The sequence below is a fragment of the Monodelphis domestica genome, chromosome 1 (assembly GCF_027887165.1).
Source record: "Monodelphis domestica isolate mMonDom1 chromosome 1, mMonDom1.pri, whole genome shotgun sequence".
Taxonomy (NCBI): Eukaryota; Metazoa; Chordata; class Mammalia; order Didelphimorphia; family Didelphidae; genus Monodelphis; species Monodelphis domestica.
The window spans coordinates 461454641-461474156 of record NC_077227.1 but is presented as its reverse complement, the minus strand read 5'-3'; the positions used below and the strand labels follow the sequence as shown (position 1 = coordinate 461474156).

General features: G+C 42.7%; 2 protein-coding genes across 13 annotated transcripts in view; one reads left to right on the top strand and one right to left on the bottom strand.

Annotated features, from left to right (window-relative positions):
- Nucleotides 1–16600, top strand: part of DYNC2I2 (dynein 2 intermediate chain 2) — a 46681-nt gene extending 30081 nt beyond the window's left edge. The window contains exons 2-9 of the mRNA XM_001367545.4: nt 85–333; nt 6087–6196; nt 8641–8798; nt 10014–10123; nt 11817–11984; nt 13061–13293; nt 14570–14727; nt 15100–16600. Of these exons, the coding sequence (XP_001367582.1) occupies nt 85–333; nt 6087–6196; nt 8641–8798; nt 10014–10123; nt 11817–11984; nt 13061–13293; nt 14570–14727; nt 15100–15338 (1425 nt within the window). The 3' untranslated portion in view covers nt 15339–16600. The remainder of the gene's footprint in view (nt 1–84; nt 334–6086; nt 6197–8640; nt 8799–10013; nt 10124–11816; nt 11985–13060; nt 13294–14569; nt 14728–15099) is intronic.
- The window catches only part of SPTAN1 (spectrin alpha, non-erythrocytic 1), a 65317-nt gene continuing 61351 nt past the window's right edge, over nt 15551–19516 (bottom strand). For all 12 annotated transcript variants that reach the window (XM_007475091.3, XM_056822564.1, XM_056822568.1 and 9 more), the window contains 6 exons: nt 18564–18618; nt 18048–18244; nt 17275–17328; nt 17018–17164; nt 16747–16894; nt 15551–16081 (listed from right to left, as the gene is read on the bottom strand). In XM_007475091.3, the coding sequence (XP_007475153.1) occupies nt 15956–16081; nt 16747–16894; nt 17018–17164; nt 17275–17328; nt 18048–18244; nt 18564–18618 (727 nt within the window). In that variant the 3' untranslated portion in view covers nt 15551–15955. The remainder of the gene's footprint in view (nt 16082–16746; nt 16895–17017; nt 17165–17274; nt 17329–18047; nt 18245–18563; nt 18619–19516) is intronic.

Genomic DNA, 19516 nt, shown 5'->3' with positions numbered 1-19516 from the left:
CCATTTCATTTGTCATGATTTGGGTATCGTTTGGGATGTAAATGTGCTTTAAATATTGTGTTATTCCTTATCACTTTTTCTTAGAAAAGTTGCCAGACGGCCAGCATTTCCACTTTGGAAGGAGCCTGCCAAGCCCGTGAACAGGTTGATGCAGAGATACAGACTGACCCACCTTCTCCTGTGGCCTTACGATATGCAACTCAGCAAGATATCCCTGGGTTGGCCTCCTTCCTCCGTCGGGTAGAAAACCTTATCATCCGGGAGCTCGATAAGAACTGGCAGAGCCATGCATTTGATGGCTTTGAGGTGAACTGGACAGAGCAACAGCAGACGGTATGGAGGGGTAGGGTAGGGTAGGATAGGATGATAACTCCAAGGCCTCTTATCTTTCCCAATTTTATTTCAAACTTTGAGGTCTTCCTCTGAAAGCCTCTGGACCTCAGAATTATTACCCATAAAGATGGTTATCAGGCTATAAAGAATTCTGAGAACCTGAGACCCAGGAAAGTTTGAATGATTTATTTATTTTTTTCTCATTCCTGGGCAATGAAATGGGTTTTTCGGTCAATCTTTGTGTCTCTGGTTGTGTCTTGCCTTCCCAGGGTGACTGAGGGAAAGAACTCAGTTTAATAAATACATTTACCCACAGATGTAAACATATTTCATTGAAATATTAAACTGCAGGGGCAGCTGGGTAGCTCATTGGATTGAGAGCCAGGCCCAGAGATGAGAGGTCCTAGGTTCAAATCTGTCCTCAGACACTTCCTAGTTGTGTGACCCTGAACAAGTCACTTAACCCCCATTGTCTATCCCTCACCATTCTTCTGCCTTAGAACCAATACACAGTATTGATTCTGAGATGGAAGGTGAGGATTTAAAAAAAGAAAAGAAATAATAAACTGCCACTATTGCTTTAATAATCCTTCCCCTATTTGAGTCTTGTGGGATTATTCTCTTTTCTGAATAGCAATTTTTTTTCTGGCTGGCTTTAAGCAACAAAATTTAATTGATTTTTGCCATTTTGGGTGGAAAATTTTCTAAAATATGTCACACACTTCTCTGCCTACATAGATGGAGAAAATCACAGAAAATATTACTTTTTTTTATTTTTAAATTTTTACCTTCCATCTTGGAATGGATACTGAATATTGGTTCCAAGGCAGAAGTGTGGTAAGGACTAGGTCAGTGATGGTAAACCTTTTAAAACTTTTTAGGGACCCTGTGCCATGCTGCCCCCAGACTGCAAGCCCATGCCCTGCCCCCATTGCATACCACTCCCCACCCCAACTGCATGTCCCACCCCCTGACTATGTACAGTGCCCCATCCACTTCTGCATTCAGGGGTGGGACTGGGGGGCAGGGCTAGGAATGAGGTGGGTATGCAGGCTGGCCAAGCCAGGGCCATGCTCTAAGGGAAGGCTCCAGTGCCCCCTTGTGTTCAAGTGGTGGGGCCACACTACCCACCCTGGGCTAGCCCAGCTCCACTGCCAGGACAATGCAGCCCCACACTGCCCCACTTCCCATGTTCAGAGGCAGGGCCAGGCTTTTGGTTGGCTAAGTCAGGGCTAAGCTCTGCCTAGAGAGACAGTTGAGTGCCCTACGTCCAGTGTTCGGGGGTGGGGCCAAACTCCAAGCTGGCCAAACCAGGGGCCTGCAAGTGCCCATAGAGAAGTTTCTATATGCCATCTTTGGCATGCATGTCATAGGTTCACCATCATAGGATAAGGCAGTTGGAGTTAAGTGATTTGCCCAGGGTCACACAGATAGGAAGTGTCTGAGACCAGATTTGAACTTAGGCCCTCCTGACTCTACTCTTTCTACTCTTGCCACCTAGTTGCTCCTGTTACTTCTTTTTAAAAAATGTTTTATTGATGCTCTATTTTTCTAAACAATAACCATAACAACAGTTTATCAATATTGGTGCATCATTATTGATAATAGCATATATTTACTTTGCACTTTATTAGTTTTTATAAAATGCTTTCTTTTTTAAATGAAAATTTCCCCCACAGTTACATGTAAAAATTGTTTCCAACATTTTAAATAGAATTTTGAGCCTTGAATTCTCTCCCTCTCTCCCTCCCTCTTTTGCCTACTCCCCCAGATAGTAAGCAATCTCACATAGATTTTACATGTACAATCATATAAAACAGTTTTGCATATTAATCCTTTTGTGGAAGGAACTCTAACAAAACAAAACATTAAGAAAGAAAGTTTTAAAACTTTGTGCTGATCTAGATTCAGACTCCATCACTTCTTTTTCTGGAAGCAGATGGCATTTTTATTGTGAGTCCTTTGGGATTGTTTTGGATTATTGTATTGCTGAGAATAGTTAAGTTATTCACAGTTGTTCATCATATAGTATTGCTGTCACTTTGTACAGTATTTTTCTGGTTCTGATTATTTTACTCTGCTTCAGTTTTCAGTCTTTCCAGGTTTTTCTGAGCTCTTTCTGCTTGTCTTTTCTTACAATACAATAGTATTCTATCACAATCATATTATTCAGCCATTACCCAGTTGATAGGTGTCCCCTCACTTTCCAGTTCTTTAATCCCATATGAAAAGCTGCTTTAAATAGTTTTGAACATATAAGTCTTTCCCCTTTTTGTTTTTTTAATCTCTGGTGTATAAACTCAGTTAATGGTTTTGCTAGATCAAAGGGTATGTACTGTTTTATAACCCTTTGAACAAAGATCCAAATTGCTATCCTGAATGGTTGAATCATTTCCCAACTCCCCTAACAATGCATTCATGTCTTTATTTTTCTCACATCCCCTCCAATTTCTGTAATTTTCCTTTTCTGTCATAATAGAAAATCTGATTGATGTAGGGTTATACCTCAGAGTTGTTTTAATTTGCATTTCTCTAATAGGGATTTAGAGCATTTTTTGCATGATTGCATGATTAATTACTTTATCTGAGAATTGCAACAGTATTTACTTTGTTGTCTTCTGAATTTGGGTTTTGGTCTTCCCTGTCACTAAAATAACTTTCTATGTCGTTTCTTGTTTTCTTTTCTTTTAACTTAAAAAAACTATTAAAGTTGGGCTCTGTAACTGTGGTAAATTGAGCATTGTTCCAAGCTTCAGTTATTTTGAACAGCTACCTTCAGAGCTGGCTCTGAGGATCTATAAACTTTTAGTTCTTCCAGGGTGGTATGATATCGGAAGAAGTGTATTGAATACTCTCCCAATCTGTGCTCTGATCTGTGAACATAGAAGAAACAACTTAGAAGGCCAACACAAAATATCTAACCACAGGCACTCTTTTCTACCTTTGAACTGTGACCAAGATCCCCTGTTCCTTTGTGGCCATAGGTGCTGGTGTGTGCTAGTGTGCCTCCTCACCCTGAGACTGTACCCCAGGACTGAAACTTGGATCTGCATATGAGCAATGTCATGCAAGTCTTATATCTAGATCCAACAAAGGGACCCCTGTATGTAATCTTCCTCCTTCCAAGCAGTTGTGTGACTCCTTACTACTTGTGGCTGAGAGCTAATTATTGCTAATTTAGCTGCCCCCAAGTCCTATTACTCTGGTAGGGCCTGCCTTGCCATGCTGCTTTGTGCTTCACTTTTATCTGGTGCAATAGATCTTTTGTGTTGGCCTTCTAAGTTCTTTTGGGCTGAAACATTATTTCACCCCATATTTTTGTGGTATAACCCAGCATTCATTTTGAGGAGTAACATCATAGTTTTTGGAGGGTAATTTGGTAGAGATCAGGTGGGTCTATGTACCTTCTCTACCATCTTCCCTGCTCTATTTTTTTTTAATATCACTTTCACTTCCACAAAAGAACTCTCTTCTAAGACATAAATACAGTTCAGTGAAATAAATATATTGACTTTGTTTGAAAATACATGCCTAATTCTGCAAGTATAGTTCACTAATAGCAGCTACCTCTCTGTCAGAGGCTGGGGATGGGCTTCACTTTAATTCTTTTGAAATTCTTACTGCTCAATGGATTGATGAAGAGTTCTGAAGGCTATCATTTTTTCCTTTACCATTATTGTATAATTAGCTCTTCTTATTTCAGAAAAATCTACCCAAGTGGCACTAATTTTTTTCTTTTTTAAAAAACCCTTGCCTTCTGTCAATTCTAAGTATCAATTCTAAGATATGAGAGTAGTAAGGGCTAGGCAGTTGGGGTTAAATGACTTGCCCAGGGCCACATATCTAGGAAGTGTCTGAGGCCAGATTTGAATCCAGGTCTTCCTGACTCAATGCTTGGCTCTCTATCCACTGAGTCACCTAGCTGCCTCTCTCTAAATTCTTAAAATCTATTACCCTCTTAAATATTCCTGGTCGTCATTGTGAACATCCATTATTGGACTGTACTGCATATCTGTTGAAGCATGCAGGGCTATCTGTTCCTAAGCTAAATGTTGCTAGAACACTATATTTTTTTGAGTTTTATATTTGCTTTTTGTATTTTCTTCTGCTTTTAAAATTATATATTTTTTCATGAATTTGTTTAATCTTATTGTTGGGCATTTGTGATTATTCTAGATTTGTTCTATTATAAAGAGCATCTTCCAGGAGGACTCATTTCCTTTATTTACTCCTCCTTTTCGTTCCCCCCCCCCCCAACATGCTTTGGCTCTTTCTTTTTTTTAATTTAAAGAAAATTATTTTATTTTTATTATCATACAAAACACACTTCCATGTTGGTCATTGTAAGAGCACATACACATAACCAAAACCCGAAAATAAAACCATGATGATAATATTTTTTAATCCCCATCCATCTAACTCCAGCAGTTCTTTCTCTGGAGGTAGATAGCCCCATCTTTAGTCCCTCAAGATTGTCCCAGATCATTGCATTGCTGAGAGGAGCCACGTTTTCCCAGTTGACAATATTGCTATTACTATGTACAATATTCTCCTGGTTCTGCTTATTTTGCTTTACATCAGTTGGTGCAGGTCTTTCCAGCTTTTCTTTAAATCATCTTGCTTGTCATCACCAACATGTACTGACTTCCAGCCCAGTTCTCTATCCATTGAACCACCTAATTGCTCACTCACAAAGAGAATTTCAACAAATGGCTAAGATTTCAGGAGTCATGTGATCCAACTTGTACCTAGATAAGATTTTTTTATAACTAGTGTAACCTGCCTACTTCTGGTAGCCCACTTTCCTGCTTCTAATTTGCTCCATCAACCCTGCCTTAGGTGGCAGTGCTAAATACTATGGGTCTGGATGAAGAATTTCCTGTACTAATGCAGACTATCTTTGCTGTAGAGATTAAGTGATTTGCCCCAGGTCACATAGCCAGTCTGTATTACAGGTATGACTCGAACCTGTGTCTTTCTCACTTGTAACCACCAGTTCTCTGACCACACTGCCTCTCTGCTTATTTTATCTCTGAGCTGGTTAGAATGGTGTCTAACCTTGGAGACAGCAGAGCATGATGGACTTTCAATGAGTCAAAGGAAGGTGCTTTACTGCATGGACTTTGTGACCTGGCTGTTTAGAGGCCTCTGGGGCTTCTTTCATAGTACTGTGCTTTGGTCCACCTTGAAGTTGTGTTAATTCTATTTGACTCTGTTTCTCTCTTGCATTAGGGAAAAATATTAGGGAAATATTTGGGTCAGGCTTGCAAATTCTCTGTATATCTTGGCAAGGCTGAATTCTGCATTTAAAAAAAAAAACAATTACATATAATAATAAATTTCCACATAAGTTTTCTGAAGTTACATGATCCAAATTGTCTCCTTCCCTTCTTCCCTTCCTCCTCCCAGTGCTGGCAGGTAATTTGATCTGGATTATACATGCATTATCATGCAAAACATATTTCCATATTGTTCTTTTTAGTAAGTGAGTAATCTTATAAGATCAAAACCATAATAAACAAGTAAAAAGTCTCCTGTTTTCCTCTGTATTCTGACTCCAGCAGTTCGTTCTCTGGAGGTGGAGAGCATTCTTTGTTGTAAGCCTCTGAATTGTCCTGGATCTTTGTATTGCCAATAATAGCTGAGTCTATCACAGTTGATCTGAATTCTACATTTTGGAAGGGACTTCACTTCAGGCCCAGAAATGTCTCCTCTGTTGGGAATAAGGAAATTGTGACTTTTTAATTTGGCAGGTGACTTGCAGGCATACCCTGTGTTACCCTCTGGCTCAGGCTCAGAAGCTGCAGGTGACCAGCGTCTCTTGGAATGCTACTGGGTCAGTGGTGGCATGTTCCTATGGCCGGTGAGTAGCTGGGGGAGGGGACATTAGGAGGCTAAACTAGTTTGAGGCTTCAGTAGAGTCTGGTCTCATCTCTGTCATTGATTTATTTTATGATCTTGGATAAATTACTTTAGCTTCCTGAAAAAAATTTTTTTTTAAATTATTTTAAATGAACAAAAATCTATTTTCTTTCTTTCCCTGCCATCAGGGAAAAAAAAACAACTAAACCCTTGTAACAAATATACAGAGCCTAGCAAACTAATTCCTGAATTGGTTACATCCAAAAATATATTTTTCATTCTGTACTGTGAGTCTATAGCTTCTGGGTCCAAAGGTGATCAGCATCGTTGCACTTTGGAATCATGAAGGGAGACAGGCAAAACGTGGGAAACTGATCAGTTATAGGTTTTGAAGGAGAGAAGAGTCAGGAATGGTAATGAGGCTACAAACCTAGGAGACTAGAAGGCAATTGGTTCTCAACAGAACTGAGGCAGTTTGGATGGGTTTGGTGCATAGTATGTAGGGAATTCTGTTTTGGACATGTTGGATTTCAGATACCTATAGGATATACCAGGACAGGTAGGTGGTACAGTGGAAAGAACTCTGGATCTAGAGTCAGGAAGACTAGTTCAGACCTGGCCTCAGACAGTTATTAGTTGTGTGTCCCTGAGCAAGTTACTTAACCCTGTTTACCTCAATTTCCTCATCTGTCAAAAGAGCTGGAGAAAGAAAATGGCAAAAGATGCCAGTATCTGCTAAGAAAACCCCAAAAGGGGTCACAAAGAGTCAGACATGACTGAAAAGCAATTGAACCACAACACATTTGAAAAACATTCCATATCAGTGTGAAGTGACACTATTAGTGCCCAAAGTTGTATGCAACGAGTCTAGGATAGAGCCAGGGCTAGAAGAATCAAGGTTTGCTAACCCCCAGTCCAGGATTCTTTTCAATGTATCACATGGAAGCTGTTGCTAAGGCACCAATTCATTTCAATACAATTCAAATAGTATTTGTAGGCACAAGGGCAACTAGGAGGCGCACTGGATATAGTACTAGGCTTGAAATCAGGAGGACTCATCTTCTTGAGTTCAGATTGGGTCTCAGACACTTACTAACTGTGTGACCCTGGACAAGTCACTTAACCTTGTTTGCCTTGGTTACCTGATCTCTAAATTGAGATGGAGAAGGAGATGGTAAATCACTGCAGGATATTTGCCAAGAAAAGCCCAAATGGGGTCATGGAGAGTCAGATGTGACTGAAATGACTGAAGCACAAAAGAGAACACCAAGTAAAGACATGGTAGGCAATATGGAACACGGGTTAGAAAAGAGTCAGAAGTAGGATATGGGGTCATTGGATTCATGTGCTAGATGTGATTATTGAACCTGTGGGAATGAGTGAGTTCATCAAAGGGGAGAGCATAGTGAGAGAGGGCCCAGGGAAGAGTCTGAGAAGAGGCCATCAGAAATGTACAAAGGGAACCAGGAGAAAACAGTGACCTAGAAACTATGGGAGGAGAGAATGTCTACGGGAGGGGAATGGTCAATAGTGTTAAAAATTGGGAAAGGTGGAGTAAAATGAAGTCTGAATAAAGCCAGTGAATTTAGTGGTTAAAAGATTGTTGCTAACTTTGGAGATAGCACATCCACTGGTGGGATAAGAAACCAGATTTCAGGGGAATAATAAACAAATACTTCCATTGGTCAAGAATTCCCAACTTCATAAGGTAGCCTATTCCATTATTATTATTAATTAATTAATTAAAAAACCCTTACCTTCTGTCTTGGAGTCAATATTGTGTATTGGCTCCAAGGCAGAAGAGTGGTAAGGGCTAGGCAATGGGGTTCAAGTGACTTGCCCAGGGTCACACAGCTGGGAAGTGTCTGAAGTCAGATTTGAACCCAGGACCTCCCATCTTTAGGCCTGACTCGAAATTCACTGAGCCACCCAGCTGCCCCCAGCCTATTCCATTATTAATATTTTTTTAGAATCCTTACTTTCTTAGAAGTGATACTAGGTGTATTCCATGGTAGAAGAGTGGGAAGGGCTAGGCAGTTGGGGTCAAGTAACTTACTTGTCACATAAGTAGGAAGTATCTGAGGCTAGATTTGAATCCATCACTTTCTGTCCCCAGGCCTGGACCTCAATCCACTGAACCACCTAGCTGCCCCTATATCCCTACATTTTTTCCTCTACTTGGGTGAATCTATTAATTGTCCCTGTCACCTGTGGTTCCCTTTTAGTCCCTCTTCTGGCCTTTTAGTGGAAGGAAATGGTTCTTACCACCCCAGTTTTCTGTTAGGAAGGGGGAAAACTGAGGCTTAAAATTCTGTTGAGTGTATGTGTATCTGATGTAAGAAAAAGGTCCTTTCTTAATTTCTGGAGTTGATATGAAGCCTCTAGCAAGCCTAAGGGAATAACTGATAAGAAACACCATTTCTCTTTCTCTTCCTCCTCCATCAGTTTGGATGATGGTGACTGGAGCACTGAGAAGTCTTTTGTATGCTCCTGGAACCTGGATCGTCGGGGCCTAAACCCCAGGCAACCTTCTGCTGTGGTGGAGGTCCCCAGCTCCGTCATGTGCCTGGCGTTCCATCCAACTCAGCCCTCTCACATTGCAGGTAAGCCTCATGTAGTTTTCTTTCTCTCTTTCAACCTTCTGTCTTAGATTCAATACTGTGCAATGGTTCCAAGGCAAAAGAGTGGCAAAGATTAGGCCATGGGGATTAAGTAACTTGCCTAAGATCACACAGATAGAAGTATCTTAATTCAGATTGGAACCCAGGACCTCCCATTGCCAGACCTAGCTCTCTCTCCACTGAGCCACCTAACTGCCCCCTACACCTCGATGCTGTTTTCTAGAACTCATCTGACTAACCAAAACATGGTTCTTCTTGAGCCCAGCTCAGCTTCCACCCTCTCAAGTCCTTGTCTCTTCCTCCTCAAATGGGCAGACAGAAGGGCCTCTGGGAAAAAGAGATCCCTGATTCTTTATTGATAAACTGCTCTGAGCACTCCATCATGCTGGGTTTTGTGGAGGATTTAGTTCAGTTCGGTAACTTATCTGATGCCTGCTCTGTGCTCAGGATACAAAGACATGGTATTTAAACACAGACAGTGTAATACTAGATCACTTGGGGAGGGAGAGGCGAGAGATCTGCAAGGGGGATGAAGAAAGCCTTCATAGAGGCAGCTCCTGAATAAGCTTTGAAAGACCCTCAGCATTTCCTGAGGTAAAGATGAGGAGGGAGTGCATTCCAGACCTGGCCTAGTCTGGGAGGAGGCTGCTGCTGGTAGCCAAAGCTCAGGGCAGGGGAAGGCAAGAGAGACCAGTTAGCTAGAACGGGCTTAATGCCATTGGAGTGAGAAAGCACACTTAGTATGGTTGGGAAGAGCTCATGGAGGAGTTAAGACTTAAGGTGGGTCTTGAAGGATATGTGGGCAGTGAAAGAACCAATAAGGATGCTTATAACCACACGATGCAAGGCATGCTTTTCCCGACCCCTATCTTACATCTTAGAATCAGTACTAAGTATTGGCTCCAAGGCAGAAGAGTGGTAAGCGCTTGGCAATGGGGGTCAAGTGACTTGTCCAGAGTCACATAGCTAGGAAGTATCTACGGTCATATTTGAACCTAGGACCTCCCGTCTCTAGGCCTGACTGTCTATGCACTGAGCCATTCAGCTACTCCTGACAAGGTAGTTTTCGTGCATGTCTTCTGTGTGTTCTAGGATGTGGCATAGGGTTGGGAGTTGGGGTTGAAGAGGACAGGAAATTGAGTTCTGGTTCTGAGTGTGGGGCAGTCTTTGACAAAATTCCCATTCTTTTCCCCTCAGGTGGCCTCTACAGTGGGGAGGTACTGGTTTGGGACATGAGCCGGCCTGAGGACTCCTTGCTATGGAGGACAGGAATGACAGATGACACTCACACAGATCCTGTCTATCAGGTCAGCTTAGCCCAGCAGTAGGAGACACACAGAGTTGGGTCCTGATAACAGAGAGGCCCCTCTGAAAGGGACAGAGGCAGTGGCAGATGGGCTTGCTTATGGGACTTGTATGTCCTTAGGAAGCAGCCTGGGAATAGACAGGGGCCACAGATCAGGAAGTAACCTCCTTGTCTGGGAAGAAGTCCATGGGCTTGAGTCTAACCCAAGAAAATGGGAAAGTCCCTCCTACTAGGCATGAAATCCCCAGGGAATCAAGGAGAGGTTAGCTAATGACGGGATAGATGATCTCATCCATTGTCGTCACAACTCTGCCCCTCTTCTCCCAGAGGCTCTCTCGTGGCCACCCTCTGGCCTAGCTTCCCACACAAGAAATGTCTAGACAAAAGTGTTATTGAGCTGCCTCCAGTTCTGGCTGGTGTAGAAATCCCCAGCATGGAGTAATCTCAAAGCTCCCACTGTTTGCCTGTCTTGGGCTCTGGGGCTGTTGTAAGAACTCCTTGGAGAAGGAGCCTAGCACACCCCATCACTGGAAGGGTACTCCGTGGTGCTGAAGCCTGCCATTGACTTGCTTCATTTCTGCCCCTCTCTGTTAATGGCCTTGCATTGCTCATTCTGCCTTCCTTTGTGTTTGTGGATGAGTGATTAGAGCAGCTGATGGGGAGCACAGGAGCCCCTGTTCTGCTGAGTGAAGAGAAGTTTTCTTTGGGACTGTTCAAACTTTTGCCCAGGAAGAATGTTAAGGCCTTACCAAAAGCCCATAGGGTAGAGTCAGGGGGAACCCTGGGGAGAAGCTATAGGGTTAGGCTTGGAGGAAAAACATCCCAATGACTGGAGCTATCCCAATCAATGTGAGGAAGCTTTGGCTTCTCCTGGCCTTCCTGGAAGACTCAAACAAGCTGGATACCAGTTGGAGATATTTTGGTTTTCTGGTTGAGGTTCAAGTTAGGCAAGTGACCTCTGAGATCCCCTCTAATTTTGTGATTTTATTCTCATGGAGGAAGGGATACTCTGGTTCAGTGATCATATAGCTATCTGCTCACAAAACTCAATTCTGATTGCCTCAGGAGGTCCCAGAAACCCAGCTCTGCCCTGGACAATCTTGTCCCCAAAGCATCCCGGGGGCAGAGAAGCTTGACTTGAGAGTTTCTAAGAATCTCTTTGTTGTACACAGTAACAGCAATATTGTGTAGGGATCAACTATGAGAGACTTGGCTACTATGCAACAATCTGGGACAATTCTAAGGACCTTAGGACATACATCCAGAGAAAGAATTGGAGTTGGATGCAGATCAAAGCATACTATTTTTCACATTAGTTTATTTACGGTTTTGGTTTTGAGTATTGTCTTACAACAACTAATATGAAAGTACGTTTTGCATGACCATACACATATAATCTAGATCAAAATGGCTTACCACCTCTAAGAGGGGGAGGGAAGAGAGGAAGGGAGAGTCAATTTGGATCTTACAATTTCCAATCAGTTCTAATGCCAGACCCTTTGTCATTCTAGCTCCCTGGTTCTTCTCTTATTTTCTGTTTGGAAAGTGGGGAAAGGATGCTTTAGTCAAGGGCCCTACATGCCACTGAGGTGGCCTCTTTCCATTCCCTGCTCATTTTTTGGCAGGAAGCAACATGCCTCTGACCTCTCTGCTCTCTCCAGCTATGTTCCACCCCTTCCTCATGTTTTTCACAGGTTGCCTGGCTGCCAGAACCCCGGCACAGCCACCGCTTCCAGCTGTTGAGCGTCTCCACGGACGGGAAGGTGTTGCTGTGGCAGGCGGCTGGTCCAGGACAGCTGCAGCTGACAGAGGGCTTTGCGCTAGTCGTCCAGCAGATCCCCCGAAACACAAAGCTGAAGAAGGTGAGCTGGGACCAGGGCTGATATGGAGGGGCTGGGATGGGGATGGAACCAAGAACATCCTTGGCAATCTAGTGTGAGGTTTCTCTCTTCCTATGAAAAAGACCCAATCAGAACTAGGATCACTGTGTCCCTCTCCAATTTTGCCTTCCTAAGGCGTAAAAATTAAAATTAAATCTCAAATAATAAAATATTATATTTTAAGGGATTTATTAAATGATCATTAGAAATCAAGGAATACATGACAGAGGATAGACTCTAAATGAACACTCTAATGCAAATACTATCAACAAAGCAATGGGTTCAAATCAAGAAAACATCTAATGCCCAGTGGACTTACGCGTCGGCTATGGGGGGTGGGGGGGAGGAAAAGAAAATGATCTATGTCTTTAACGAATAATGCTTGGAAATGATCAAATAAAATATATTTAAAAAAAAAAAGAAATCAAGGAATAAAGAGGATACAAAAGAAAGACCATCTGCCCATGGCTGATCAGCCAGTTCAAACGGCCGGCCACCTTACCACCACCAAGCTTCAGGACAGGAAGTAAAGAGGCCACCTAATATCCTCTGATTACAGAAAGTATGTCATGACAGGAAGTCGGTGGGCTCCCAGGAAATGTAGTTCTTTTTTAGGGTAACAGATTTTCAATTATACAAAGGCTAGCAGAGGCCTAAGCACTAAGGAGGTATGAGAAATGTCTGCACTGGTACTTGGGAAATGGTAGGCAGTACCAGGTGGAACAGGAGGCTGGAGGCTGAAGAAAGAGGCTCCTGCCTGTCTGAACTAGAGTAGGGCTGAGTTGGTTGGTGACTCCTTGGAAACAGAAAAGATTCTGAGCATCAAGAAAGGATGGCTTCCAGTCATGGTCTAGTAGAGGGAACAGAGGAAGCTTGGATTTTAGTCCCTGGTATATTATTATCTGTGTAACCTTTGCTGGGTCATTTCAAATAAAGGGGTTGGCCTCAAGGCTCTCTGGTGTTCCTCTAGCTTTGTGATGGTGTCTAATTCCACGAGGAGATGGGTAGTGCTCGTCGATGCTGCTTAGGGCTGACCCTCTTGTTGATGTCTTCCTTAGCCCACCCGGGGTGAGACAGAGGTAGGGGTCACAGCCCTAGCCTTCTCCAGCTTTGACTCCAGCTTGTTTATCCTGGGCACTGAAGGTGGCTTCCCACTCAAATGTTCAACAGCAGTGGAAGTGGCAGCCCTTACCCGAATGCCCAGCTCCCTGCCACTCCGAGCACCTGCCCAATTCACCTTCTCCCCTCATGGTGGCCCCATCTACTCTGTGAGCTGCTCACCCTTCCACAGGTAAGGTCCAGGTGTTCATCATTCAGGTGAGTGTGCAGCTTCTCTGGTCTATAACAGTCACTGTTTAAACCTGAGGTCCAAGAACTTGCTTTTTAAAATATTTTGTTAACTTCCATATATATAATCGGCTTTCTTTATAATCCTATGTTTATGCATTTAAAAACATTCAGAGTAGGGGTTCATAGACTTTCCCAGACTGCCAAAAGAAGGTCCAAGGCCTCAAAAAAGGTTATGAATCCTTGTTCAAAGGGCCCTTTGGCAAGTCATTCCTTTTTGCTCAGTGGAATTGGTAAATGAATTCCATCTACTTTCCCCTCTTAATAAAAGTCCTTGAACAAATCAAATTTCTGGTCTCTACCTTTCCACTCCATTCTGCATGGACTAGCAGAATAATCTTTTTAAAAGTCAAGAGTATGCAGGGTGTAGTGCAAAGAGCCCTGGGCTTGGAGTTCAGAGATCTGGGTGAGAATCTGATTCAGAGACATACTTGCTGTGGGACCTTGGACCAGTCACTTCTTAAGTTTCCTCATCTGTAAATTGAGTAAGATGGGACTCTTATCTTAAAAGGATGTTATTAGATGTGATACTGTGACCCATTAAAGGCCCTCTCAAATCTTGCCTGAATCTGTTGTTCCATTTTATGATCCCAAAGTCTACTCAGTATCTCTTTTGAGCGTATCTTACTTTTTACTTCCATGCCTTTGCTCTCATCATTTTTCCCCCTTTATTTACATGCTACCCACAGCCCATCCTCATCACTGTGGCTTTTTGTGGTTTGGACATTCTTCAGTTTTATTTAATGCTTCATAACACCATTTGGAGTTTTCTTGGCAAAGATACTGGAGTAGTTTTGTTATTTCTCTCTCTGGCTCATGATGAGGAAACTGAGACAAATGGGGTTAAATGACTTGTCCAAAATCACATAGCTAGGAAGTATCTGAGGCCAAATTTGAATCCAGAAAGATTCCAGGCCCAGTACTCTATCCATTGAGCCACTTAAAACTGCCTCTTGAATTCCTATAGCACTCATTTTAGGTTCTTTCTACTCAGTGGTATTTACATCTAACTAATAAAATACATACTGTATATTGCTACTTATCTTTCCAAAGTATCTTGGGAGGATCCTTCATACATTAGGAAATACTAACAGATAAAGCAGGAATGGGGGGTGGAACCCAGTATACTAGTCCAAAGCATTTTTGCTCCCTTTAAGGATAAACCAGGTTGTTGATGTAGGCTTGTTGGGTAGATTGACTGGCTCTCTTCTTTTCCCTAGGAACTTGTTTCTGAGTGCTGGGACAGATGGCCACATCCACCTCTATTCCATGCTGCAGGCCCAGCCCTTGACCTCTCTCCAGCTCTCTCACAAATACCTGTTTAGCGTACGTTGGTCTCCTGTCCGTCCTTTGGTCTTTGCTGCTGCCTCTGGGGAAGGTAAGGCTTTCCTTCATTTTAGGAAGCCTAATTGGGTCAGGAGAAACTCCCAATCCTCTTTGAAATCAGCCAGAAGAGTGGGAAGGTCATGTTTAGACAATTTAGTTCTCCTTTCTTGATGGGAACATGGGGTGATATTGCCAAAGCTATAGTCATTTTAATAGATTTTCACTCAGGGTCTTGATTTAAAGGTGGACTCTAATGATAGGGTGGTAAAGAGGAAAATCTGCTTACCCTTTTGACTCAGAATCAAGTCTCACCTTTAAAGTACCTATCATCAAGCACCCAGTGTAAGCACTCATACTATACTATTCCAAAAGTGATACAGTTCCTGTCTTTAGGGTTTATATTCTTCCTTTTTCTTTCTTAAAGGAGACATACAGTTGTTTGATCTCAGGAAGAGCTCCCAGAAGCCTACAGTTTCTATCAAACAAACCCCAGATGAAAGCCCTGTCTACTGTCTGGAATTCAATCTTCAACAAACTCAACTTCTGGCTGCTGGGGATGCCAAAGGTGTTGTAAAGATATGGCAGCTAAGCACAGAGTTCACAGAACAAGCGCCCCGGGAAACAGAAGATTTGGACCAATTGGCAACTGAGGTGGCTAGCTGAAGCTTCCTGAACTTTCCTTTTCCAAGGTGGTGACAGGCAGAAATGAGCAATGCAGGGTACTGAAGGTGCTTTTACCCCATGGCATACACAAAGAATTGTTATTTAAGGCTTGAAGAGTTCTGCTTCTATGAGCAGGCACTTGAGTATTAAGTCTGTTACTCACATGATAACATAAAGATTTAGGCATTTGCTAATACAAAGAGAAAAAAAGCTTTTTTTTTTTGCGGGGGTCAAGTCATTTATTTATCTTTTTTTTTTGCATACAGAAAATTGGGAGGAAACAGGAATGAAGTGAAGTGAACTTTATAGGATGTTCCCCCTTCAGATCTGGTTGGGGAGAGCTGGTTTTAGGTCAGAGGAGGAGACAGGGTGAAATTCCATAATTATTATAAACATAAATCTCCTGACAGTGATCCAGCCATTTCAATTGGACTCGTAACATTTTATTGAAGCACCATTTTCTCTAATATTCCCAAGCTAAGCAGTTTTAAAGGTTACATTTGGAAGTAACACTGTCAATGTTTTTTTCTTTAAGAGCACAAAGATGGACAGACATGCAGTGACGCAGCAAGACGAGCAGTGTTTGGCTGTGGCTAACACTAGGCAGGGGCTGTGAATCAATTCACAAAGAGAGAACGGGTAAATTCTACATAGTCAAAAGCAGAGGGGAGTTCACGGCCCTTGCCATCAACATAGGGCTTCATGTGTGAGATGCAGTAGTCGGCTTGTTCCCTGGTCAGATTCTGAAAGGGGAAAAATAGAGAGATTAGGAGGTCAGCCAAGTGGATCCAAGGGAGCTGAACTTTTGTCTTTAACCAAAACCAACTTCTGGAGAGCAATCTCTTGGGAGATTGAGAAGCCCCCAATCATTTGTTCCTTTCACAGAAGGATGAAAGAACACAAAGGAAAGAATCTAGAACCAACCCTCTCTACTCTGTGCCCTCTCCTTATTCAGGTAGAGATTGTAAACCCTGCCCAGGGTTTACTATCTCAGTGTGAAAATCATTATCTCAGGAAGTATACTTCAGGAGACCTGGCTTCTAGTCTGGTTCTACCCCAACTGGCCTTGTGGGTAAGTCACAAAGGGCCTAGAAACTGTCAGTTATATTCCAAAAGGGGACATTCTATAATACCTAAGGGAGTCATTACAACTATTATACACATAAGCTCAGACTGGTACAGTCTATATCTTGACCTGATGAGGTCTACAGCTTACGCAAAGACAGATTCTGACTTGTTGGGAAGAATAAATATATAAACAATATGGAACAACTGGGTTGCCTTGTGAGATTCCCACTGGTGATCCTCTAATTCTCTATTCCAGTCTATTTGAATGACTCATTATAAACTCCAGTGACTGAGATAAGAATGCCTGACAAGTTGCCTTGTGGCTCAGAACCATGCATACCTGGTACAATTCTTCCTTGGTCACGTAGGGTTTTCCTTCGGAACTGAGGGCCCGGAAAGCGCTCTCAATCTCCTCGCTGGATTTGACATTTTCAGTCTCTCGGCTGATCATAAAAGCCATGTATTCTTGCAGTGATACATGGCCATCCCTATGACAGAAAGTAAGGGAAAAAAGTTAGATGAAGGAACATTCATCCTAGAGATTGTGAAAAATTTTTGGCCTGGATGTCAACCTTTTACCACTGACCACTTTTTTATGGCTGGCACCATACCTGTTTGGATCCACGGTGTCGAGGATTGCCTCAAACTCAGGGTCTGGTTCTCCTTCTTCCACCATTGGCAGGTCATAACCGAGAGAGCGCAAGCAAGATTTAAACTCTTGGTGATTGAGGCGGCCAGACTTATCCTTGTCAAAATGTCTGGAATGCAGAGAACCAGGGAATTGGATTAAGAGGTGGCACAATTGTGTTGGGCAGCCCAAAGCGAAAAGCTTTTAGAAATCTCGATAGGGAATTGTGGCTGTACTCACTTAAACATCATGCTGAACTCCTTCAGGGCCTCTTCAGTCACACCAGTTGTATTCCTATCAACAAAAGCAGAGTTATGGACTTGTCCATGTAGCCTGGGCATTGGCAGAGGTCAAGTGCCAGCAACTGGATGGTCACTTGTCCTTTTGTCAATGAAAACAGAGTTCTTCTGTCCCCTGCTCCCCTTAGAAAAAAAAACTAAATCAACACACCTTATTTCCTATCTCGGTAATAACTCTAAGACATGAGGGCAAGGGCTAAGCAAATGGATAGAGGAGACATGCTTAGGGTGACACAGGTCAAATTTGAACCCAGATTTTCCTGACTCCAGGCATGGCTCTCTATCCACTGAGCCCTGTGGCTGCCTCTCTTTAACCTTTTAAAAACCTGAATCCCTAGAGAGTCTGAATACCAGATGGCTACTTGTTAAATGGTGGTGGTTCCTTCTTATGTTATGTAAATATGATTCAGAGAATCATGGGGCATGAAGAGACCTTAAGAAGTCATGTATTGTCCCCCTCTCAGTAGGCCTGTACCTGAAAGATAGCCGTTTCATCATTAAGGACACACATACTTTTCCTTCAGATCCAATGAAGAATTAAAAATTTTTGTAAGGAGGTTATTATATTTTCACCAATCTTCCTTTTTACCAAGATCACCCCCCTGCTTTTACCTAAAATGTCTAAGGCTCCCCTAGGTTTTCATGAGAACTAATGGGAAGGAATTTCTCATCTCACCATAAATGCCCTAATTACATCTGGGATAGATGTGGTACCTGGCCTGGATCTGCTGCTCCAGGTTGTGCTGCATTCGCATCCCAAGTTGGTCCAACTGATCCCACTGCTGGGCCAGCCCCACAGTGCTATGCTCAGTGTATTTGTTGTCCAGAATAAGTGCCTCCTCCATGGCTGCCCCCAGGTCCTCAATCTTCTTTAGCTGACTCCTCATGGCCCGGATCTCCTGGTGTTTACGCTGTGGGCAGGGAGAGGAAATTAAAAGATACAGGGAAAGGAATTGGTGGTGAGGATAACTATTCCCATATCCTTTTTTCCTTTTTCTTTTAAGATAAAAAGGCTACTACATAGAAGGTGTTTTGCTTTTTTTTTAAACTAGGAAAAGAAGCTTAGGGAAGGCATGAGGAAGAATTAAGAGTCCCGTGGTTTGTTCACTCAGGGCAGGACTCCCTCAGCAGCCTTTAGGGGTTAAATGCTTCGTGCCAAACTAGATCTCTTTAATCAAAGAGGAGGTGTCTGCTTATATCACAGGAAGCAGAGGGAGCAGGGTGCCTTACTTTAGTGGCTTCAAGCTGGGATTCCAGGGTCCCAGATTCTTCCACCATACAGGACCTAAACAAAGAAACAAGATAAACATTTGGGGAAAGAACAACAGGTTATGGGCTTGAAATTAACCCCATCCTCTTAGGAATGAAATAATACCTTTTGCATTTCATTTAAGTCCCTTTCTTTATGGAGCACAAAACACATCTTTCATTAGCTAACATCTCTTCATAGGTGCCCCATGAGGTAGCTAAGGCAAGAATCTCTATATTATAGATAAGGAAACTGAGGCTCCCCAGGGGCTAGGCAATTTGTTCAAAGATAGGGGACTGAATGGAGACAGGAATAGACACAAGGCTCCTTAGTCTAGTACTTCAATCATTTACTGTGCTTTTGCCATACCTGCCTCAAATCCATGCCTGGCCAATATCTCATTCCCTCATGTTTCCCCAGTCCCATTGTTTTCAATGGAGATGGCTCAGTTTAGGCAGTTATTTTCATGACCTTAGTTAGTGACTTGGGAGTTAATCTCAAGCTTCACGACTCCCATGGAAAGAACTGAGAGATATTTTGTGCTCAATCCAAGGTGCTCACCTCTCTCCCCACCTTGTAAGATTAGAAACACAACAACCGTGCTCTACGTACTAAGAAAAGTAGGAAATTCGAGAGAAGGATGACATGTATGGCCAAGATGTAGAGTCCCAAACCTCTAGCCAAAATATTTCCTTAAAATTGGGTTACCAGGGGCTTCCTCTTGGGGGCCTTTTCTGCAATCTGTTCATTGTGGGAGGGGGAAGTACAGTGCCAATACCAATGTACATGGGTATAGGCAATCCTGAAAACAAGGCTGCTATCTGAAAAACTTCATTAGTGAGCTGAATAATGTTTCCAGCTTGGAGTTGCTAACTAAGATGGTTGGCATAAGTTATCTTTAAAAGTTTTTTTAGAGCCCCAATCAGGAAAACAA